Consider the following 24,070-nt stretch of genomic DNA (forward strand, 5'->3'; position numbering starts at 1 on the left):
ATCTTAATATTTAATTTAATAATCTTATTATATATTTCGAATATATTATCTAATTTATCGATTATTTCTTAGATAATTTAATATAGATCTAAGATATCTTCGTTTATTCTTATTTTAATAACGTTATACATAATAAACTTATAATAATTTTATATATAATTAATTTTTTTAAATTTAATAAGAAAGATTATAGCGCTTTATCTAAATTTTACTTTAAGATATTAATACTAACTATTTTACTTATCTTAATTATTAATATTATAAAAATTTAAGATATCGAGATATCGTTTATTTAATTCTATACTCTCTACGCGATTCGTAATAGGGGTATAATATAAGTTTCGATAAATATTATTAATAAAAATATTCAACTAATAAGATATAAATATAATCTTTATATCTTTTTTATCGAAGTTTTCTAAATTAGCTAATATACTAGATTATTACTTCTTTAACTATTACTCTTTATACTTTAAGTCTTACTTAAATTTCTTATTTTCTTTAGTAAGTTTCGTAGTATTAATACGATATCTATTACGTAAATCTCGAAGTCTATTATTAATTTCTCGCTTATAAAATAATTAGCTATTATTATTACTTAGCTAAATAATAATTATTAATATCTTTATCTTAGTATAAGCGATATTCTAATTAAATTATTTATTTTATTATTAAAGCACTTTAATATTACGACTAATAGTTTGAAAACTCTCTATTAAAGTCTTTAATCTATTATATTAAGTATTAGAAATATTAATAGCGCTTTTTATAAAATTCTATAAATTAGCGATAAATATAAAGATTATAATAAACTCTTCTTCGATAATATCTATAAGTTATACTTCGATATAATCTAAACTAGATTTAATAATATATCTTCTAAAGATAAAACGCTTTTTTTTACGTTATACGAATAATATAATAATATTTAAGACCTTCTTATCGAAGTTCTTAAGTTCTTTTAAATAATAATATATCTATAACTTATTTATAATAATTTAACTTTATATATTATCTAAATTTAAAATTAACGAGTTTATTAATATTAAGCTAGTAAAAGTATAAAGAAGATTTAGTCTAAGGTTTATTCCTTTTAATATATTAAAGATTTTTTTTTTAAAATTCTTATTTAATTTAGTTAGATTAATCTTTATATAAATAAAAGATTTTTTTTTAAATAATCTTTTAAATAGTAAGCTTCTTTAGCTATAGCTATTAACTTCTTAATAATATACTCTTTTTTTAATTATATATTTAGTATAACTAGTAAATAGATCGCTATCGCTTTAGAAAAAAGATAGATAATATTATATTAGAGATTTAATAATATATATAATAACTCTATATTATAGTATAAAGAGAATACTATTTATATAGAATTATTATAAATATAAGTTTTATAATAAGATAGAAAGATCGAAAGATCTTAATACGCTAAGTTTAATTAGATTATAATATAAGTAAGTAAGATCGTAAGGTTATTAAAATCGTAATACTAGCGAGCCTTAGCGGAGATATTCTCTATTATATTATATCTTCTTTTTATCTATATAATTCGATATCTTAATTATCTTATTTAATATATCTATATTAATATTATATCTATATCGATTTTAATATATAATATAAGTAAGTAAGATTATAAGATTATTGAAATCGTAATAATAATAATTATTATCGAAATTTTAAATTAAAGAGAGAAGATAATATTACGATTCTAATAATCTTACGATCTTACTTATATTATAGTCTAATTAAACTTAACGTATTAAGGTCTTTCAATCTTTTTATTTTACTATAAAGCCTATACTTGTAATAGTTCTACATAGATAGTATTCTCTATTACGAGCGTATCCTTGACACACCCCTCAGCCCTATAGCTAGCGGGCCTTGGCGGAGGCATCCCCTACCATATCATATCTCCTTCCCACATACATAGTTCGGTAGCCTTATTATCCTCGTTCTACCTCACCCATACTAGTATCGCATTTATACTAGTCCTGATATTATAATAAAGCTCCTTTATACCCCCCGACGAAGAGAAATTTAAACGGATATACTCGAGGATAGCAGAGTCTAAACAGCTACCGAATATTTCACTTTCTGCTCAAAGCAAGCGACCGAGCCTAATAAAGAAAACGCTGGGTATTTCTACTATACAGAAACCCCATCACACATCCAAATCATCACATACCTATATCACTCGAAAGAACCTATATTAAATAACCTACATTATCAACGGTAGTCTAATCCATCAAAAAACGAGTCCCCTACATCGAATACAAGAAATCCTTCTCCGCTCCGCATCACCCACATTGAAATCGCCATAACTCACCGCTCCGTTCTTACCTACATTCAACACGTCATGAATTCCGACTTAAACCCACCTACATCGACACCAAGATACTTCTTCCTTCCTTCCTTCCTTCCTCCCTACAGCAAACGTACGACCTCTTCACTGAGCATGTCGACCACACACCATAGTGAGCCTGCTACAATGGCGACGGGAACAGCCCCGAAACGACTCCGATTCGACCTCTTCACTGAGCATGTCGACAACACACATAGTGAAGCCTGCTACCAAATGGCATTCAACACATTCAATTCTTTCCCTACTTCCCTACCAAACCTACGAATCGACAAAAGGATGGAATGGAGGATAGACTTGATGGCAAGAGCATGGGAGACACAGGGCAAATCTACAGTGAAGCTCCCAGGCCAGGCTGCCAACAGGTGTTGGAGGATAACATGCATGCGTTGGATTTTCTTCAATTCTACGGAAGGACTATGGCAAGAAGACTGGGCAAGGAGAAGAATTCGGAGAATCTTGCTGGCACGCAGGCAAGATGTGGACTATATCTCCGGGATCTCTGAAGGACAATGCAGGCATGGCACAGTCAAGACCAGCATGCGATCCGGCAAAACCTCGGACATGGTGTTTTTGAACGAATTGAAACCATCCGATGTTCTTCAGAAAATCGCTCTCCGGTCGAAACCTACACGGACTATGGATGTTTGGAGATATAAGGCAAGCAATGGGCGTGCATCTCCGGTCTACCAGCCATGGGGGCCATGGCTATTGAGAGGGGGGGGTAGTGTTACGAGCGTACCCTTGACACACCACTCAGCCCTATGGCTAGCGGGCCTTGGCGGAGGCATCCCCTACTATATCATGCCTCCTTCCCACCTACATAGTTCGGTAGCCTTATTATCCTCGTTCTACCTCACCCATACTGGTATCGCACCTATGCTGGTCCTGACATTCTCTTCATACTACAATATAGAGTTATCACACACATCATTGAGTTTCTAACAGCGTTCTTGAGTACTGGTGCCGCTGCTATGGCTGAGTTAGCTGAGTTTTTTGATGGAATGAAATTGGAAGCCTACTTCTTAACTACTGCACCACAGCTCCTAATTTGACGAGGGCCTATTTGACTATTTATTCGACTTTTTTCAAGAATTCTAAAAAAGGCCATCGTAGTTACGCATTTTTGTTAAGGATCATATGTACGCAGGGTGTGAATATTACATATCGGGCAATACACCAAAAAAATAAGTCTTGGCAGGGTTTCCTGCTCAGACCCACTGCGTGGGGCCACTGAGTCTATCATCAAATATTGAAGTTGAGAGTAGAGTCATAAAAAGGCATACTTGCTGTAGCGCTATACGCTTATTGACCGGAGCAAGATGTCGTTGGGAATGCCTCATCAAGCCTAGCAAAGCATTAGTGTTTCCTTCCTCCGACCTTCCCCACTGGCTCTAGCCAAGAGATCCGCACGTGCACGTGGGGTGGTTATCCTCACAACATTGGCCTACAGAGAATGAATGAGCCAGGTTTTATTTGCGTTGGAGCTCAGCAAGAGTGTCACCTTCGACCATATAACATGTGCCATCTGCCCATCTTAAATTGCGCTTGAGCATCCACAGCCAGAAAACATTGATACTACGATTGTCAGAAGAAAGACATCTACCACCATACCTTGCGGAGAAGTCCAGTGCTGCCATAATGTCAAAAGTTGACCTGTACAGCGAATTGGGTGTAGATGGTGATTCCGAGACTCCAGGTGCTCCTGGAGCTGTGGTCGTGGCAAAAGACCCGGCCGCACCTTCGAAAGACGTTTCTTCGAAGCGGCAATCAGCATCTGACCTGTTCACCATTGTGAGTGCATTGCACTGGTAAAGCGAGAGCAGAGCTCGCTGCCTGATATCAGGACATTTAGAACGCTGACTCAATGGGCTGTATAGTTTTGCTCCGGTTTCGCTCTCATCAGCGATGGATACCAGAATAACCTCATGTAGGAAAACCGCAAAAAAAGGGTACCATGACCACATTGCTAATCTCTATCAGGACCATGACAAATGTCGTGTTGAAAGCGGAGTACAAGAAGCAATATACCTCTGCTGTCAGCACCCGTGTATCCAATGCTCTGCTGGTAGGGGAGATTATAGGCCAACTCGTCATTGGCCTGACATGCGACTATCTAGGCCGCAAAGTCGCAATCGTAACGACGACTGCCATGATCGTCATTGGCGGAATATTAGCCACCGCTTCCCACGGCATCACTATCAATGGCATGTTTTGGATGATGACGGTATCTCGGGGAATTGTTGGATTTGGTACTGGAGGAGAGTATCCTGCTTCAAGCACCTCGGCCTCCGAGGCTGCGAATGAGTTCACGCCGAAGAAACGAGGGCCAATCTTCATCCTGGTGACGAATCTTCCGCTCTCCTTCGGTGGGCCCTTGGCCGTCAGTGTCTTCCTGATCGTTTTTTCGGCGTCAACATCCAGGCACCTTTCGACGATATGGCGAGTATGCTTCGGTATCGGCTGTCTCTTGCCCTTGACGGTATTTTACTTTAGAATCAAAATGCTGAACTCTAAGCTCTACCGCAGAGGTGCCATTAAGAGAAAGGTCCCATATCTCTTAGTATCGAGGTACTACTGGAAGTCTTTGATTGGGACGTGTGGAGCATGGTTTTTGTACGACTTTGTATGATCATCTCAGGGATAGCCTGCCGAGCAGTCACGTTGACTTGTTGCAGGTGACCTTTCCAAACGGAGTATTCTCTGGTACCATCATTTCAAGTGTGGTGAAGAATGGGAGCATTCTGAAGACAGCCGAATGGCAGCTTCTCCTTGGGAGCATAGCCTTACCCGGTGTTCTCGTGGGGGCATGGTTGTGTGACAGATTGGGCCGGAAGAACACTATGATGCTAGGCTTTAGCGGCTATCGTACGTATCTGTCAGAATCTCAGGCTTTTGCTGATGACTTGCAGTGGTCTTTGGACTGATAATCGGGTGCGCCTATGATCGAATCACCAAGGTCGTACCCCTTTTCGTGATCTTTTATGGTCTCATGCTGTCTTCTGGAAACTTAGGACCTGGTGATATGTTAGGTTTGATGTCTTCCGAGAGCTATGCCACAGCAGTTCGTGGTACGTGCTATGGCATTTCAGCTGCGTTGGGAAAGACTGGCGCCGCTGTTGGCACGGAGGTTTTCACGCCCATCCAAACGAATCTTGGGAAGAAATGGACATTCATAATCGCGGCCATCTGTGGTGTTGTCGGTGTCTTAGTAACGTTCTTCTTCATCCCAAACCTCACTGGTGACGATCTTGCGGTTGAAGACGAGAAATTTAGGGCGTATCTGGTGGCTCATGGATGGGACGGTGAGATGGGCGAAGAAGACTTGAAGGCTCTGGCGGATAAGGGAATTCCACCGAGTATAATCGAAGAAGTCAAGTGAGACGTGGTCTCTGATTTCCGAGCTAGATTCCTGAGCCCAGCGCGCGGAGTGAAAGAAATTTTCATGACGTACCCCGCTTTGGCTGTGTTGATGTTTTGGCTCGCGGCCGCAACAAGTGAAGTCTACGCAACATGCCATCCTTACTTCCTACCACTCATCACCCTCGTCCTCACCAAGGTGTTTCAAGCACGTTAGATTTATTCCCGTCATCTCTGACCCTACCGTCTACAAACAATACGTACCGTCACACAATCATGGACTTCAAGACCTCGTCCACAGTGCCAGATGGAAAGAAAAGGTCCACAAGCGCAGAGGATAGCTCCAAGCTTGACCCTCTTCAACAAAGGCTACATAGAAAGCGTTTCTCTCCGGAAGAAAAGTGTTACTTGGCTCATCATGTGAACCAATGCCACGACCATCAAGACCTCCGCCAAATGTTCAACCAGCACTTTGGCACGGATCGGACCCTCGAATCCATCGAATTGTTCATTTTCAAGTGCGATGACCGTCAATTCTTCGACCTTACCGAGCAGGCGCAGGACTACAAGAGGTGGTGCACACCTCACCCGATGTCGCCTATCGTCCCTCCCTCTATGGTGCTTGGCACAGCAGAGTGGCGTACCGAATTACGTGCCTTCTTGGTCTTTCAGGCCAGCAACAATGTGACACTCACAGATTTGAAGGAAAGCTTCAGCGCCACCTTCCCCGAAGAGTCGCGAACCTCCGGGCAAATCAGTATCCAGCTAGCCCATATCAACCAGCAACAAAGTCTCGTCCGCCAGCTCGAATGGTTTGCCGCAACCTACCGCTGGCACCCCTCCTACGTGGCACCTGCTAGCGCCACCGCAGCGTTTGAGGCTGACGCCAAAGCTGCTGCTAGAGCAAGGCTCGGTCAGGACAAACAACAGGCTAAAGACTACGTTGACAATGAGGCAGCGTTGACTGCTCAGCTAGAGTCCTTGAAGTAAGTTCCCCACTTCTAAATCCCCTCTGTGTGTCATTGATCACTGCTCATTGTCCTATAGCCAGCATTCCCATTCATTGGCCATGAGCAACACGGGCAATGCCTCAGCATCTGAGGAACTTGCCATCGCTGAGTAAGTTATCACCCGTCCAACCCGGCTCGAGGATGTTTATCCATGCTCACCTTCTCAAAGTCAAAGCACCAATCAGTTCGGCGAGTCCGTCTCGGGCTTTGACTCTCCTTCGGCTACCATTATTGCAGACTTTGTCGAACCCTTTGCTGCCAATTTTTCAGGTTCAGCAATCTCAAAGATATTGCGCCAAGCGTTCACAGAGCCTGCACCAGGTCTCACATACGACGAGGCCTTGGCCATTCAGACTGGCCTTTTTGCGTAAGTCTTCCGCCTTGCGGGCCATTTCTTGCGGTTGAGAACTCCACTGACCTCACTACAGAGAGAGCGCTCGCGCAACTTTTACCGCTGCCCCAGGGTCTGGTGCCCCCTACCCAACTACCATCAAGGAGCTCACATGCCCTCGAAATAGACCTGGGCACGCTGCAGGGCGTGCCAGGAGCTCAAGCGCGGGCAGATATGATACACGGGTAGAGGGAGGAGTGAAGAGGGAGCGGGGAAGAAGCTTATGAAGTGGGATGCTTCGTGGGGCTATGACAATGTTGTGGCGTTGTTGAAAGGATGATGGTTCAATTGGATACACAACAGTGTATCAAGGGCTTTCACATTCACGGTTTTAGCGTCAATATCGAAGCTTCATGGTCAGCGCTTTGTTCACGATGAAGGGTATAGCACCGAATCAATGATCAGTTACCGTGTCGCAAATTCAGCGGACTTACACGCTTTGAAGGGTAAAGCTTCAGTCTGAGTCAACTCCTGTACCTCTTGTCCAACAGTTCATGCATTACCGCGATGTCATGGATTGGGGTATAGTAGATAAAGCCTTGAAACACTAATCAGACTCGAAATTCAGAACTCATGGTGGCTCTACAAGTATAGTAGAGCAATACACTATTACGACTCTGTACCTCAAAAGATAAAGTATTCCATGACTACAGAATCCACAGACTGACCAAGATGCCACTCACAAAGCATTTTACTTCATCAGGAAATTGGGGACATCATGGTCTAGCAGGATTAGCTAAGGAATCTAGACCACTTTGAGCCTAGTCCATCACTTAGTACGTGCGTGTCTGTGCAACGGTTAGTAAAAGTCGTTGCACACCGATCCCTCTCCTGTCAACAACTACCCTCCCGAGCTCAAGCTCTCGCATCATACAAATGTTCTGGGAGACCTCACTCTTTCCTTCCATGCTATGAATCTTTGCAGGCATTCAAAAATTCGTTCCATTACCTCCTTCTGCTTCCTCATCCAGTCAACATGCCTGATCCATTTAGCACTCTTCCATCACCATTGCCTCTCATAATCCTCGAATCGATTGAGGACCTTTCTACACTCCATCATCTACTACGGGCCTCACCTCGCGCGAACGTCTTCTTCAGAGAATACTACTGTATGATCACCGAGACCATACTATGCAACTTTGTACCCCAAATGACAAGAGCTGCTCCGTACCATAGTGGCCATTCGGTCTGGCGTGGGCACAAGAGAGGTATGTGACTCTCCTGAGGCGCTTGGCAGCTTCTTGGATTCTCGCGTATTGAATTCAAGCTCCACCTTCAAGCCATACTTCAGCGCAAGCGCCGAGCCACTTTGCAAGGCATCCGCATCCTTGTCCGCAGTCCGAAGCCTTGCTAAGTCTGCCAAACATGTGCACAATCTGTCCAGATCTTTCTTGAGGTGCATCTGGATCGAGATAAACAATATTAAGCCATCCTACCTTCTTGATCAAGATTACCACAACGGTCGAAAGTCCAAACTTCATCGTCCGGAATGTCGTCGTTATAAGCCGGGGGAATGTGGGGATCCGTCCCGGATCGAAGAGCAGCGGGAGGATCATCGAGCCTTGTGGCGTCTGTTACTGTACTTCGATCTTGTATGGATCTCCAAGCCAAGCCATAGAGATGCCTTCAAAGTGTGGAAACTACTCACGAGCGAAGGACCACATGGTGCCTGGTTTCGACTACCAAAATAAGAACTCGACGAGATGAACTGTGTTTATGCGTTTCTCCCCGAATCCTCGGGTGTGAAGATTCCATCATCAGGCCAATCGTCGCATCTGTCACAACTTCCTGCGACTGAACCCGATTCTATTACTGTGCCCCAATCCATTCCATAATGATACTCTCCGCAAGTGGCAACAAGATACACTACATCTGAACCAAATGAATGCCGCCGCCAACTATATTGAAAGCCTTCAGATGATATGGCACTCGCCCCTCTACCGTTCCAGCATCAAGCCGTTTCAGCATTTAGGGTTCGTTATCTGGGACTTTGAGAAGATGGTTAGACTTGGATTGGCTAATCTGTCACCCGTCCATCAGCCGCCTTGGGAGTCAGTGATATACTGGGTAAGGCCCTTCAAGCGAGAAACGTGTGGAGATGACATGTGGTTCAGGTGGAGAAGTCTCGTAAGCGAAGATTTCAATGGTCATGACGCCCAGTAAGGGGTTCCAGTAATCAAGACATTCCTTGATGTTCTATAAATCTCACTTAGGAATGTCAAAGTAGCAATATGGCTAATGCTTTGGGTGTAAAGGATTTTGGATATCCAAGCTCGTGGTACATCAAGCGAATTGACTTTGGCAGTAAGGGAACAGCATGCACAGTATCTCATCTATCATACATTTGCAGCAACGCAAGCTTCTCATTGTCAGGAAGCACCGGAGTCCTGGTATTACCAACAGAACCCGGGGAGCAGTGCCAGCCATCGAGTAGTCAACCAGTCAGCTTGCCGTCGGAGTATTTCCGTCTCCTGTCAGAGTCCACAGCATGTGGTAGTTGTCACCTTCATCTGTAGTGAAGATATTGACGGCCTCGATCGACTTGGTACCCAACTCATTAGGATGTGAGACCAGGAGATCTACGATAGAAACTCCGTGGATAGTACCTAAGAGTGCCTGGAATTGTGTGTCGGTCGTGACGAATTTGAGTCCGGGCCAATTCTCGTTGAACTCGTCCTCTCCTTTGGCCGCTGCTTGATCGATAATGGATCTAGTATTCTCCATGATGATCTCATGCCGGAAGATGTATTTCAAATCGCTGACTGCCAACGGTGTTGCCTCCGCCTTTGCTACCGTCGCCCATTGTATCCAAACTACGTCAGACATCCGCGACACCTTCGGAAGCTTCTGTTTCCAGTCTGCTGGGACACTTTCTTGTTCGTTGATCATGGCGGCGGGACTGTGACTGACATTTGCAACAATCGTCTTGCCCTTGACGTTGACGTGAACACTGAACCTGGCACTAATTGGGGGCTACTCCGTCGACGAGTCAGCTATTTTAAAAAAATCTTGAGAAACTAGAGCTAGGCCAGATCTTCGAATCCGGGGTCACAAAAAGGCAAAAGAAACTTACTAGACCAGTATGCCAGCAGTTTTTGAATTTCTGATTTTGCAGAGATACTCTGTAGTGGTTCGCGCTACCTTGAGGTATATCCAGCTCATCGAATGCATCAACGAATTCAGGTGGTGCTTGTCCGTTTGGCTCTTCATTGACACTCCAGCCATTGCCAGTACCCTCAGGGATGTCTGTGGGACTCTAGAAGATGTCAAAGTCGGCGTGTATTCTTCTAACACAGTTCTTGCGCTGTGACATCAAGAGAGAGAGAGAGGAAGAAAAAACCATTGGAGCTGAGCGTTCCCAAGACTCAAGTTGCAAATCTAGATGACTAGAGAGCATCTCTGTGGAAGCATTTGAAAGAATGCACGTACCTCCAGATCACTCAACAATAGGTATTGAGATTCCGTTCGGGTTCCGCCGAGCCTGCCAAGCTGAATGCCGCCATTAGCTACGGCTTCGTCCCTAATGTGGAATCTAGATCAGCTGCTCTGTCCCTTGCCAAAACGGATTTGAAGTCAGAAAGATAGATATGTGTAATGGGAGGACCAGAAAATTATGAAGGGCATGTAAAAGTGGTGGGATGTTACCAGGTAAGAGTCACGTCTCTTTTGACACGAGGAGGAGGAGGGAACATGATGCTAAGGCAACGAATATTGAGAGTCGTAGGGGCTGCATCTTAGCTTGGACGATGTCTGCAGAGTGGAGAAGCAATGCAGCTCAGAGGATGTATATTTATACTAGTCGACGGGAAAGAAGCCAAGTACTAAAGCTGAAGAGTGGGCGGGCTTTCCCAGTCACCCCTTCAATTTCCCACCGTAAGTTGTCAACACCTGCGGGGTAGTCGACTTTCAGATCACGCTCCACCCACAGACCATGCCCGAGGCTTCACTTTCTGAATCTTCAAATTGTTAGAGCTTGATCCGAGCACATCACCCGTGATTGCCAGGGGCACGATGGGGGCAAGACTCGGTTGATTGTGCCACTCAACGCCAATCAGAATTATCGAAGGACTCTCGTGATCATCAAGGCCCATCGAAGCCAGGCATCCTCAAGTAGCTCCACGAGAAGCTAATGCAGACTCCCGTTGAAGTGAAAACGGAGCCCCCAGGACCGTGGCAGCTTCATGCCCGCAACCTCATTACTACCAAGTGTCAGATTCCGAGCGCATCCCTGGTTTTAAGGTCGTTAGAGGAGAGTCGGGTGGAAGTCTCATCTTTCCGTTGGACAACAGCAGTAAGACTCATCGGAGCTTTCTTGTCTACCCGGAACGTGACCAATCCAGTAGTCCCCAAATGGCGCCATGAGGAGCTAATGCAGGGTCCCGTGGAGAGTGAGATTGAAACACTCTGGAACTCGGAACTCTCAGCCCTCCTCCACGGACGGCTGCATCCACAACCCCACATCTTCTGGGTATCCTGCACACCACCGTCTACCGCTTCTGAGCGTTGTGTCTAGGAGATGTAATTTTTTGGCGCTGCTGCGCCACCTTCACGCCTATCAACATTCTCCGTGCCGTATCTGCCTTGTCCGGTGATACTTTCTTCTCCAACATCCATAGAGTCCACCACCTTTTCAAAGGCCCTCAAATCTCCTTCAAATTAGCTTCGGCTCTCTCCCCACTACTCCTAACTCTTTCGAAAGCGAGTATGCGGTTGCCGCTGAAAGCTCAGCACTATCTTTATGCTTTCGCCATCGCCTTGCTTTTGCCGAGGATCAGTGTCTGAGTATCGGCCTCCTCTGCAGTAGCGCTTTTCTGCTCCAAAAGGCTGATTCAGCTGTTGACGACCGCATTCACATTCGACCTCTGCACACCCCCTTCACCTTTGCGGCACTTTGGGGGCTGTGTGATGAATGACGCCCGAAATTGTAAAGATAAGCGCAACAAGAGGCATTTTCCTTGATTCAGGCATGCCTCAATTTCAACAGTGAAAGGCTGGACCTAGACGTACACCCCTTTCTGCTACATGTACACAAGGGGCGTAGATGTAGCAAAAAGTGATGCGCGTCTAGCTCTTACCTATAGATATCGCGAGATACGCAATTTCTTGCAATTCATGATTTAGTACGCGCAGAATTACATATGCCGCTTCACGCTCATCGAGACGAGAGTGATGAAAAGTGAGCTCGCTTCTTCTTTTGGGATGAACTCTCTTGAATGTGGATGAGTTGAAGTGAATCGGCTTTCTTGTCCATTGACCTGGAGATTGAAATCTTCTGCATTCGTTCTCCAGAATCTCTCCCAGCTGACACTATACATCTACTCATATATACACCTTACAGTGATATATAAGGTCCTTCACTTGGCCAATACCATCCTCGCCACAGTGATGCTCAGCGAATTCAATCTGATTCACAACATTGGCCTGCAGGTGAGACAAGTGTCACTACTCGACTGAGAATCTGCCTTGAAAACCGACTCCTTGTGTCACTTGTTGCAGCTTCCCTACAACACCAGCGATCGGATCGGGCCTGGAGTGGCTTGACGCTACCTATATAAACGGTCTTGACTGCACATGAACCTCTTCAAAGTTATTCTTCTGTTCTGTAACATTGGCTATGAACCCCTACTCAGTGCATGACATACCATTCTTACCACGTATGTGTTTCACTGCTCAGAGATGTTTATCCCGCCGTCTGTCGCACTAGGGTCTTGACGAGTATACTTCCAAAGCCGATCTCGCTGACATAAACCACAATATCGAAAAAAAGCTCATTTAGTCTACATCTGTTTTACTACATATGTTGAAACCGCAATGTCAACACTCTTTGCACATAACTACTTTCTCAGAAGCCATGTTATACATACACATATACACTCGAACGAGCAAACCTTTCAAAGCACTCAACTGAAACTCCTTCGTGACCCTGATGTGAAAGATGCTTGTCGGTTCAAAGAGTTTCGCAATGACGCACATGAGTGTGGCTGGGCCACAATTCGCCATGTGTCACGGTTTCACCTTACTTGCAGACTTAGAGTTGCCAAGGCCTGTCGGCCTTCTACCCTACTGTGGAAACTACACTTATAATTGTTCTTTATTAACAGTATTCTCTTTATACTACCAATAAAGAGTTATTACACACATCTTTAAGTCCCTGACACTGTGTCTGGGGAACGGAATTACACCAAGAGCACGAGCAGCGCCTAAGTGGCCCGCCAAACACCGTGCCTACCTAGTCGGGCCCACACATTTCAGTCATGCGGAAAGCGTCTTCGTGGCCCATGACATCAACTTCACGAGCACCGCCCGACCAAGACACAAGCTGTTGAGTATTACCGCAGGTATGCCACGCTCGATTTTAAGAAACACTTTGTGTACGCACCGGAAACGGTTTCTGGCAGCTTCTTTACCACACGTGGGCTAATCTGCTGCGAAATAGAGTACTCGCAACTACCCAATGGTTCGACCCAAAGCGTGAATATCTGGCAGTCCACGATGCCAAGAAGCCCAGCAAAGCTTAGACGGCGAGTCCAGCAGCCGAGATCAATAAGCAATGTCACGGTTTCAATGACCTTTCTTTTTTTTTGGCCCAATTTGGGTTAAGGGGGAAAAGCCTTTTCCCCTTTTTCCCCTTGAAGCCCCACTTGTTAATCCTACATTGTATTCTCTTTTACTAATATTCCCACACACTATTGAGGACAAGCAATCAGAAGTCGATTATAGCGCAGGCAAGGTCGAGAAGGTTTGCCAAGATATCAATGAGGATCCGGAACTGCGATCCCAGCTCCAACGACTTGCACTTGTCTTTGCCTCTTGGTACAGCGATAATCTATAGCTAGCGTGTGAGCAAGAGGCGGAAGAAGCCAGGACGCAAAAGCTAAAAAGGCTAAGGCCGGGAAGAATGTGGACGCGAGGAAGAAAGAGGAGATAGCTTGTGAAGTGATTCATTGGTCGATTCTGTTGTCATTCAGGAGAACCAGTCAGCGATGAGTTCGTAACGAGAGCTCAATGACTCGGACATTGGGAAGGGATGGGACGAGATTATGCAGATAGAAACTGAATAACTTGTTACATAGGAACAAAGAAAGCGTCAACAAGCAATCGATATCTTACTCCAGACTTATAATCTCCACTACATCCTCTAAACCTCACCTTCAGTATTCCAGCTGCTTCTATCTGTTCCATGGTAGTGGTAGCAATTCAGGGATCAAGACATGGTAAAATAATGGAGAGTCGTAAATAACTTAGAAAGTGATGATCAGATTTTTTGACTTACAGGCATCAACCCCTTTGAGAATAGGTACACTTCGCTGACCAACACTTCGCTAACCATCCTAACATCAATCCAAAGCAAGAGTACTCTCTACGTCCGCTTCTTCACCACAAATGGCAATTAGACTGTCTGCTAAACCTCACGTGTAGAAGAGTGCGTTTGGCACTTGCTTTTGCCCCGAAGAAACTAGGCAGACGGGTGTTTCTGCAGTGTCTTCGTCCAACCAAGTTGTGATCATAGAAGTCACGATCGTGACTCCAGTTTCCAACCAGGAAACCACGTGAGCAGACCGAAAAAGCCAAGAAGCTCGAACCAATGCGAGCCTAATGATCGCTCGGTCTTTTGGAAGACGTTCGAATTTTTTTTTCATATCATCCAAACCCCTATCCAATTTCAATTTCCAACGGAGCACCACTACAACATCAGCACGTGCAACAAAGCAAAATGGCACCGCATAGAACAATGCGAAGACACCGACGAGCTCGAACTCGGGCGGCCAAACCCTCTGGATCGGACACACGCCCGAGTCGCCACACCGATGGAACTACGTGGCGAAATCGGGCCAGAAACCCACCACGACACCGCGAAGGAGAAGTTCCACCACGTCATCAAAGGCGTCGACTCGACCCGAGACTGTTGCGGACCTGCAGACGGATACGCACCGAGACGGCACTGCTGCCGTACCGGCTCAACAGCTTTGCTTTCCAGGACGATTCGGTACGGAGGCCCATTCGAGAAGGGTGCGAGAGGGTGGGAAGGAGCGGGCGGTGGGGGAGTGTGGGATTTCAGACCGGGGGGGAGGGGGTTCGAAGCTGGGGAGCGGTGGAGGGTGAGGGGTTGAGTGGGGTCGAGTCTGTAAAGCGCGCAGCTTGTGTGGAGAGAGAGGTATGGGTTGTCAAGACCTCTGGGTGCAAGTTTCCACCTGGATATGAGACGGTATGAATGTGAACAATGGTAGGAGAAGTCGTTAATGCAATTAGGTCGAACATGGCAGAGATACCACCGACGTGAGGAGAGATGCATGTATCTGCTCTGCCGTCACGGAATGCGGTAGTTTGGAAATCGTCCCCGTAAGAGGCATCTGCGCTTCCCCTCTCTACCCATACATTTGACACAGTGAGCTCAAAGTCAAGGCGGTGTTCTCTGAAATGCACAGGTTGAAGGGACGATATGATGGTTCCAGCTGAGGGGTTGTGTAGTTCAAATGTTCATATGTGTTGGTGGGTGCGATTCCGGTGAACGTAATAATCTGGTGCTTCAAACCCGACTCTTCATCTGCTCTGGAGGGCGGATCTGTCGAAGAGAATCGATACCAATGCTTCCGGGTACAGCAAGTCATGTGCAATTTTCAACATGAATGTCTGGAATACACATTCGCATTTACCAAATTGTAAGGGTAGTAAAACGCTACAAAGCTGTGTTGGGCTCGGTATGGACACCCAGGTATATAGCTCAAAGACATTCCGGGATGGTAAGATGCCATTCATATGACGCCTCGCAATGCCATCAACCTTCTCTCAATAATTCTCACTCAATCCCTGCCCCGCAAAATCCGGCACCGCACTCGTACAATTGAAATTTCTGTTCCACGTCTTAGATGGCAGAATGCCATTCGCCATGCCCGCCTTCCAATCCCACTGCGTTGCTGATTCCGTCGTCCACGTCCAATAAAACCACCCCCAGGCACTTTCAAAACTTGACATCTGCGCCTCCGCGTTCATCATGAGCCAGGATTTGTAAGTGTTGGAGTAGGAAGATGGGTTAGCGTTGGCGGATGAGCAGGAGCAGGAGGAGGATTTGGAGGGACAGTCGGGCGAGAGGACCGCGACGGTGCGGTCGGTAGACTGCAGGGTTCCTTCCCAGCGAGTGCCGGCGTTGACGTCGTTAAGATAGGTGGTGCAGTCGGTGTCGGCTTGGGACCATTCGCCGCAAAGGGTGGGTCCGTAGCTGTAATGACAATGAGCAAACGCCTTTCGTATCCTGTGTGCCAAATGTACTATGGAGAACTTACCCAGTAGTGGTATCCTCGCTCAATTTCATCTGGCCCGTCCACCCAGTACAAGCATACTGCACCTTCGCCGTATGATTCAAAGCGATCAGACCAGCGTCAAAGATTGTGTACTCATGTGCGTCCAGAACCAATCCGCTGATCCCCTGCAGCTGTCCTTGCCATTTCTCGATTCCTAGAAACCCGTCGCCAAAAGCAACTGTCTGGTTCATGCCACTCTTGCGGACGATCTGCGCAGCGCTCGCTGTCCAGTCGACCACTGCCGACTGAGAGAGGGCAGTCATCTTCGGCTCATTGACGAGGCCATAGATAGTAATGACGTTCTGGTACCGCGGCTGGGCGAAGAAAGTCGATAGCTGCGTATGAAGATCAAGCGAGCGTTGCGCATTCAGCGCACCATCGGTGCCGTTCAACCATCCAATTGGACCCTGACGGCCGCTGTGATTCCAACCGTTCTGACTGCCCGGAAGAGCGTGCAAGTCCAGATTGACTCTCAACCCGTACTGCCTCGCGTACTCGATGCCTCTGAGTAGATACCGCCAACTTATCTTGGGAACATATGGATCCCCTGGATATGTCGTGACTGCCCAGTAAGAGTATGGGATCCTCACATGATCGAACCCTGCCGCCTGGATGCTCGCGAAATCATCCTCAGTGATGAACTGCGAGTAATGCTTCTCAATCACCTGCGCGGCTTTGGTCGGTCCAAGTATGTTCGACAAAGTATACTCGTCAACGATATTTTGATTCGACTGGTACGTATTGAACAGACTTGGAGTGATAAATGGCTCAATAGATAGCCAGCCTCCAAGGTTCACACCTCGAATGGGCATTGTTCCATAGGCCCACACTTGGTTCAGCGCTGGCACGAACTGATTGGCTTGCGTCGTATCATTCCACGTCGAGTTGAGCCCCATGATCGACAAGCCTCCAACCGTGTCATTCGTATATGTGACATTGAAGTTCGTCGTATCATACCACGTAAATGGGTCCAGAATTGTGTTCTTTGCCGCTGTTGGTATATCGTTCTCACTGACTCCATTCAAGTTGCTATTACTGGGATCACTCCCACTGGTCGAAGAACCACTTCCACCACTTGGTGCAGACTTCTTCTTGCTCACCACAATGGCGACGGGTATCAAAATGATAAGCAAAAGGACTACGACTCCAAAAGCAATCCAGCATCTCTTTCCAAATCTTCTTTTCCCTTTCCTCTCATCTGCGCTCACAAACCCTCCTCTTGCCCGCTTAGATCTTCCCTCTTCAAGCAGCGGTCCACTGACCACCCGTCTCCGTTCCACCTTCCCATATGTGCCATCAGATCTCCGCCTGTGCTTAACTTTCTCTTTGGCAACTCGTCCTGTTGCTACCTTCTCTTTGACCGTCTTCTTCTCGCTCCATACTCTATCTCTCTTTTCTCTTTCCTTGACCTGACCTCCAGTCTTCTCGTTAAGGGCATCCAACTTCGCAAGCGAGTCAATCGAAAGAGGATTGGAGCTCCGTGCTGTGGTGTCAGATTCGTAACTCTTATGCTTCTCTTCCACCACAAACTTCTTGGACTTTCGCTCAGGACTTCTCCTCCTAGTCTGCGCGGTCCATGCTGGGCTTTTCTCCCTCCTCTTCTGCGGCGTTCTAAGTTCCAGCTCGCTCTCGCTCTCCGACTCGTTTTCTTCTTCTACAACAATCCTCCTACTTCTACGGTCTGGGCTCCTCGTCCGTTTCTGTGGGGTGCGCTCTCGCCTTGGAGAGCGCTCCGGGCTCTGTGTTCTTCGCTTTGGCGTTCGCGACTTCTCAGGCGTTCCATGTTCTTTTCTTTCTTCTCTTTCAGCAGCGTGCCGTGTGCGACCATTAGAAGGCCTAGTGGGACGGGTTTGGACGTTGCGGTGGGAGGGAGAGGGCATTTCGAGGTGTCACAATACGTAGATTAGAGGAAGTTGAGAAGATAATGAAAGATGAAGATCAGCACGAGCTTTACGCGACCCTTACTTAGGTTTCAATGGCATTGTCTCCATTGTGCGGTAAGAAAGGATCACGTTGCCAAGAATTTGACGTCGACGCAGTACCGAGGTCTACAAATAGAGACTAATGGTCGCTCGGGTAACGGTATTCAGCCCTACAAAAAGCCAGGAAAAGGGGTGTCAAACCGATGAGATTAGCCTCTTGGAGAAACGTTTCCAACAAAATAGGACATGGACGCGATGAATAGCCTCGTGTTATCCAGCCTCAACAGTGTTCTATCAATGCGATTGTCGGATATGATGGCAAAGCCTGAAATCTCCTAGTATTGATTAAGAATCGCAGAAGACAGTCCATGTGCCATATCCATCGCAAGGCGCTCTATGTCGTGACTTTCGTATTAAGAGAAACCAGCATATCATTTACCATCTCCTTCCGAAGACAGAGTCCTCCTTCCGGCCGTTCCCCCTATGCTCCATGACTGGCGGTGTGACTCTCGTACTCTGTCCCCCTTTCTCATTGACTGGGCCAGAGCCACTACCTCCCGCGGCTGCAAGGATTCTCGTCTTCGCTCCCAAGCTCGCATCCACTTCGTGCCTTCCATCATGCTCCGCATCTCTCCTGAATAGATTTAAGATGTCCTTCATGCTTAGCTTGCCAACCGCTTTCCCGTCGCCTCCGATTGCTGCATTGGCTAGAGCCCGCTTTTTCTCCTGCAATTCAAGGATACGCGCTTCGACTGTGTTGGCAATCGTGAGCTTATAGACCGTAACATCTAGTGTCTGATTGAGGCGATGAACCCGATCGATAGCTTGCTCTTCCACTGCGCCGGTTTCAAAATTAGCGACACTTGTTCGAGAATCCTACACATAAGACAAGTCTGGTGCATGGGTTCGAGGGAGGAGTGGGGGATGGAAGGGCGTTCGCTCTCAAAGACGCCTTCTAGCTCAAAAGCTGCTCCAAAAGTCGGGTAATGACCCTGAGATGTACGTACCAAATGGGTTCCAAAATGGTTCTAAGATGACAACTCTCGAGGCGGCAGTGAGATTCAGGCCCAGTGATCCGCACTTAAGACTACAAAGTAGAACACGGCACTTGCTATTGTTCCGCAGCCGCTCAAGGCTCGCTTCACGGTGATCATTACGCATGCTGCCATCGTAGCGGGTGAAGACCAGATTGTCTCGCTGAAGGAAGGGCTCAATGAGGTCGAGCATGGAGGTGAATTGGGAGAAAACAATAAATTTATGGCTGGCGGATTCGCGGTGGAGGATCTTGAGGAGGTGCTGGATTTTCGCGGAAGTTGTAATGGAGGCAAGCGAGGGTTCGGATTCTGAGGAGAGCTCCACTTCGGAATCTTGTCCCTCGTTTGACGAATCCTCCGAAGAATCGTCGTCATCTTCGTCTGTAGTATCAAGGCTGATTACTTTGGGTTGCTTGGACCTCGACACTTTGACCTGAGAATCGTCTTCTGTTTCCGTGTCATATGAAGCCAACGATTCGCCGCCGCCTTCCGCATTTTCATCGTCACTCCCACCAGCTTTGCCGAGACTTACCGCGAGGCGTTGGTCTTCAGGCACAAGCCAGTCGGCGTCTTCATCCTCATCAGAGTCGTCGAGTATAACGTTCCGCTTCCTGGGGAGTCTGGGCTTTGGTTCCTCTGATTTGACCTTGGCCTTTGAACGGTGTTTCTTGTGTTTTGTGTTTTTGCGTTGACCTTGTTGCGCAGCCAGATCTTCCTCGCACTCGGCACATCGTATGGAGCCCGCAGATACTTCATCCTTGCTAAGTTCGATCTGACAGACATCGCACTGCTTTGTCTTCACGCTTAAGCCACCAAGAAGGTCCGCCATTTCATCCACGTCGTCTTCTGCTACCTTTGATTTCCGAGGCGTCTGGCTGCCTAAGCCCTGACCCGTAGTCAGAGCATCTTTATCCTTAGCCATACTGCCTCCTACAAGCTGAGGATGGTTGCAGGCCTGACGAAGTCGCAATAGAAGAACCAACGCGCTAGCGTAATTAATTTTTTCACCGCCCATCATTTGCTCCAAGCTCTTATCGGTGCGTTGCTCGAGGCGATCATAGAATCTCCGTTCTTCGGGGCTGAAGTCCGCAAGCACGCTCTCGACTCTTCGTGCTGTGATCTTAAAACCGTTGCTGGTGCCATCTTTGCTTGGCTTGCCACCAGGGTTTAGTGCGCCTTCCTGCTTCAGGACATCCTTCGTACGTCGTTTCATGAAAGCTTTTAGGTAGAACTGCAGTCGCTTCATAGCGACTCCGCCACGCCCTTGGCTCATTGGCCGGGTAATCTGGTCTTTCCATATCGAAAGGTCATTGTAGGGCTTGATCCTCAAGAACCTGATCAAACTTTGCAACTCATCAAGATTGTTCTGCATGGGCGTGCCGGTCAAACACCACCTGTATTCGGCTCTGAGAGCGTAACATGCCTGGGTTGCTTTAGCATTTCGGTTTTTGATGGTGTGTGCCTCGTCGAGTATGACACGGTACCAATGGATTCCAAAACAACCAGCCTGGGGTCCATCCTCGCGCTCTGAAGAGCTGCCATGTTCTGATACTAGAACCTGATAGGTCGTGATGACGACATCGTATTTCTTGAGGTCTTCGAATCGCTTAGTGCGCTGTGGGCCGTGATGAACGCACACACGCAGCTTGTGACTGTCCAGTACACGATTCTTGATCTCGGCTTCCCACTGCTTGATGAGTGCAAGAGGCGCCACTACAAGGGTACTTTTCCCGACATTCACGGCTAGCGCTTTTTTGTCGGTCACAGAGGTGGTAGATGAATGTAATGGTCGAGGGTTGGTGAGTAGCAACGCGATAGACTGGATGGTCTTTCCAAGCCCCATGTCATCGGCGAGGATCCCGCCTCTGGGCAAGACGCCGTTCTTCTTCTTTATTCCTGTCTCCTTGTCCCTCATCCAAGCAACACCGTCTACCTGATGAGGCAAGAGCTTCACTTTTAGGCCATCCACAGTACCATCGTCTTCTTCCTCTTCCTCATCCTCATCTTCCTCATGGTTCTCTTTGTCTTCCTCGGCTTTCACATCCAGTCCTTGCAGCTTGTCTGTCAATCCTGCCATTGCAGCATCAACCTTTTTCTTCCGGCCGCGCGTCCGTGGCTTGTCGTCTTCATCCTCAAAAGCGCCTTCAAGAAGCGCTTTGATGTTCTCCGTAGCCTTTCCGGCGTCAACGTATAACAAGGGGTCTACTGCGCCGAAGCGATTATCAAGAAGTGCAGGATCAGAGTAAGAGGGGACTTGGGGTTGTGTGAGGTCAACTATCGGCCGTTGGTAGCTGTTGACTGATGAGAACCCGCTTGTAGGAGGATTGTAAGATGAGTAGGTAGGTGCGGGCCGAGTGTAGTTCCACGCTGGAGGAGCTGCCGGTCGTGGAATCTCCACAACGTCTGGACTCGACTGGATGAGTACTGGATGCGATGCCTGTCCAGAGTGGAATGGATCCACAACCTTGCGCGCAATATTCTTCACTTGCTGCAGATGTGACGCACCAGCTGGAGGCGGGGGTCGATGATGTTCTGGTCGCGGTTGGTGAGGTTGTGGCATGTTGAAAACATTGGGGGCGCGCGCTCGGTTTCCAAGAGGGCTCGGTTTACCAAATTCGGGCTGGTTGATGGCTGGGAAGGCTGGCTGTGGAAACTTTTGAGGAGTCGCCTTGGGTGGTTCTCGTTCCACTACCATGGTGGAAGGAGGAGGTGAGTCGAAGATGAATGGTTGTTGGTTTGAAGGTCCAGGTCCACCAAATCGGAGGTCGTGGTGCTCTTTCTTCACCTGGGTTGCTAGGGAAGCTGGACTGTTGTCGGAGAAGAGCGAGCTAGAATCTCCGAGAGTCGACAAGCAATCTCGGCCGCTTCCAACGAAGTTAGAGTCTAGCGAGTGTCGCGTCTTCTCAACGTTCAATTGTGTAGGCAGACAAGGGCTCAAACGACCTCCCTCGTAGCGTAGTAGCTCTTCTTCCTCACTGTCTGTTGGACTTGGTACCCGGAATGTTCGACCAGTATTCTTTTGCGGCAGCACTTGAGGCTCGAAGGTAAATTCTGGGATCTGTGTCGAGACCAAAGTGTTTCTTCCTCGAGGTCCCACCTGCCCAGGCAGACGCCCTGCGTGTAACTGCCGCTTGCTGGAGCCCATAGTCAGTAAACGAGTGATATGAGGGGAATTCAGGGAGAGTTACCGGGAAGCTATATTCAAAGACCGCTTCTGTGCGTAGTTTAGCGACCGTTGGTTAATAAAGCCGTTCAACGTTTGACACGAGGTCGAGATCCAAGGATCGGGTAAACATCGGCAACTACCAGGAGCAACGAAAGCCGGGTTGCATCAGTAAAACGAACTCGCAGAATGATTGTCAATGTGAAATGAACCTAGTTGTTATTACTCTAGTAGTCGTGTAGAGTGGATACAGGCTGCCATCCGAGTACCAGATAGCTTCAAACAAGAAGAGAAGACTGATTCGCCTGTACGAAGAATACGTAGTCCAGGATTCTACGCTGTCCTCGCATCAGTATCCAAATCACAACGGCAACCGTCGTCTTCATCGATCCCAACTGTATTTCCGCTTGCTAAATACATTCAACATCTGCGATAGCGCTTTTCCAACAGACTCGTGTCGAACGCTTCAATTTCCATGCCCATTAGTCCATTTCAATCAGGTAGCTTTTCCTCCGTTAGATGCCAGACACTGAAAATCTATATCATTATTCTGTTCTCAGAGGAGCAGAAACCTCGAACCCACGTTCTTGGAACCTCCCGTATCCTTGGTTGATGAGCCTCTGGCAGTATGTGCCTGGACAAATCGACCGTTGGGCTGCTGTGTCTTGTCAGTCGAAAATCAGTTGACAACGCGATCGCACCCAGCGCTTACCATTGGCTTCGAATCCGTGCATGCAATCAGCTGGCCAAGCTTCAGTTCCCGAAGCCTATGCATGCGCGTCGACCTCACCTTCATCTGCACCTCCGCAAGTTGCTCCACCGCCACAAAGAGCTCCAGTTGGTCTTTGGTAGAGACAAGGCTTTCAAGATATCACTTCATCATCGAGCGATATTTCCTCGTCTTTGCTAGCAGTGGGCGAGCTAATGTACATCTCCGGTTACTCTGGGACCTTCTCTTTCACTTCTGCAAGACGCTCGAGATCTTTGATTGACCTAGTTCCAAAGACCTTCACGTTAGATTTGGCGAGAAGATCTAGCGTTTTGACGATGGCGGGCCCGATACTTGGAGTGACATGACCGGTCTGGAATAACATGCCTCGTAGCTCGACTAGAAGGCTCACTTCAATCAGTGTCCGTGCCGAATACGGCATTCTGGTCTGCGTGGACGGGGGTCATGTTCACAGCTGATCCAGAGCCGCAGGGCCAGCATCATGTCTCTTAAGCAGAGGTAGCGTTTTGCCGACGATAGTGCCCATGTGCAGGGAGCTCACCGCATCAGAGTGTGGTTTGGAGTACCATGCTCAGTAGGTGCAAGAACCTCACCGTATCAAAATGGAGTCTCAGAAACCAGATTGCGTGCGTCCACGTAGTTACTGTGATTGGGCTGGTGGACTTGAGAGTTTGTGGCGAGATGGTGGGATGTGCAAACGTCCTGGTCGTTGTCATCCGGCGATTTTGGCCACTCCTTTGCCAGATCAGGAAGCGGCATTCTTCATACTGAGAGGTCTTGGTTAAACATTATT

At 47.2% G+C, this 24,070-nt stretch overlaps 7 protein-coding genes across 7 annotated transcripts; 3 read left to right on the forward strand and 4 right to left on the reverse strand.

Moving 5' to 3' along the window:
• Nucleotides 1-2,365: 2,365 nt before the first annotated feature.
• Nucleotides 2,366-3,313, forward strand: HO173_001505 (uncharacterized protein; the record flags this gene model as incomplete). The annotated part of the gene is made up of 1 exon (XM_037303444.1): nucleotides 2,366-3,313. One exon carries the CDS (start codon nucleotides 2,366-2,368, stop codon nucleotides 3,311-3,313), a length of 948 nt encoding a protein of 315 aa, XP_037169166.1.
• Nucleotides 3,314-4,009: 696 nt separating this feature from the next.
• Nucleotides 4,010-5,750, forward strand: HO173_001506 (uncharacterized protein; the record flags this gene model as incomplete). The annotated part of the gene is made up of 5 exons (XM_037303445.1): nucleotides 4,010-4,162; nucleotides 4,249-4,298; nucleotides 4,352-4,994; nucleotides 5,047-5,236; nucleotides 5,281-5,750. 5 exons carry the CDS (start codon nucleotides 4,010-4,012, stop codon nucleotides 5,748-5,750), a joined length of 1,506 nt encoding a protein of 501 aa, XP_037169167.1.
• A 254-nt stretch (nucleotides 5,751-6,004) lies between these two features.
• HO173_001507 (uncharacterized protein) lies at nucleotides 6,005-7,356 on the forward strand (the record flags this gene model as incomplete). The annotated part of the gene is made up of 4 exons (XM_037303446.1): nucleotides 6,005-6,714; nucleotides 6,776-6,847; nucleotides 6,908-7,105; nucleotides 7,167-7,356. The coding sequence occupies 4 exons, from the start codon at nucleotides 6,005-6,007 to the stop codon at nucleotides 7,354-7,356; spliced, it is 1,170 nt and encodes a 389-aa protein (XP_037169168.1).
• Nucleotides 7,357-9,571: 2,215 nt separating this feature from the next.
• On the reverse strand, nucleotides 9,572-10,821 carry HO173_001508 (uncharacterized protein; the record flags this gene model as incomplete). The annotated part of the gene is made up of 4 exons (XM_037303447.1): nucleotides 9,572-10,102; nucleotides 10,203-10,385; nucleotides 10,559-10,649; nucleotides 10,775-10,821. The coding sequence occupies 4 exons, from the start codon at nucleotides 10,819-10,821 to the stop codon at nucleotides 9,572-9,574; spliced, it is 852 nt and encodes a 283-aa protein (XP_037169169.1).
• A 3,060-nt stretch (nucleotides 10,822-13,881) lies between these two features.
• HO173_001509 (uncharacterized protein) lies at nucleotides 13,882-18,308 on the reverse strand (the record flags this gene model as incomplete). Its single annotated transcript, XM_037303448.1, has 3 exons — nucleotides 13,882-13,961; nucleotides 15,931-16,346; nucleotides 16,411-18,308. 3 exons carry the CDS (start codon nucleotides 18,306-18,308, stop codon nucleotides 13,882-13,884), a joined length of 2,394 nt encoding a protein of 797 aa, XP_037169170.1.
• Nucleotides 18,309-18,785: 477 nt separating this feature from the next.
• HO173_001510 (uncharacterized protein) lies at nucleotides 18,786-22,529 on the reverse strand (the record flags this gene model as incomplete). Its single annotated transcript, XM_037303449.1, has 2 exons — nucleotides 18,786-19,186; nucleotides 19,358-22,529. 2 exons carry the CDS (start codon nucleotides 22,527-22,529, stop codon nucleotides 18,786-18,788), a joined length of 3,573 nt encoding a protein of 1,190 aa, XP_037169171.1.
• A 956-nt stretch (nucleotides 22,530-23,485) lies between these two features.
• Nucleotides 23,486-23,698, reverse strand: HO173_001511 (uncharacterized protein; the record flags this gene model as incomplete). Its single annotated transcript, XM_037303450.1, has 1 exon — nucleotides 23,486-23,698. One exon carries the CDS (start codon nucleotides 23,696-23,698, stop codon nucleotides 23,486-23,488), a length of 213 nt encoding a protein of 70 aa, XP_037169172.1.
• Between the last annotated feature and the right edge of the window lie 372 nt (nucleotides 23,699-24,070).

The sequence above is a fragment of the Letharia columbiana genome, assembly GCF_014066305.1.
Source record: "Letharia columbiana isolate WasteWater2 chromosome Unknown Sc0000003_s0, whole genome shotgun sequence".
Lineage (NCBI taxonomy): Eukaryota > Fungi > Ascomycota > Lecanoromycetes > Lecanorales > Parmeliaceae > Letharia > Letharia columbiana.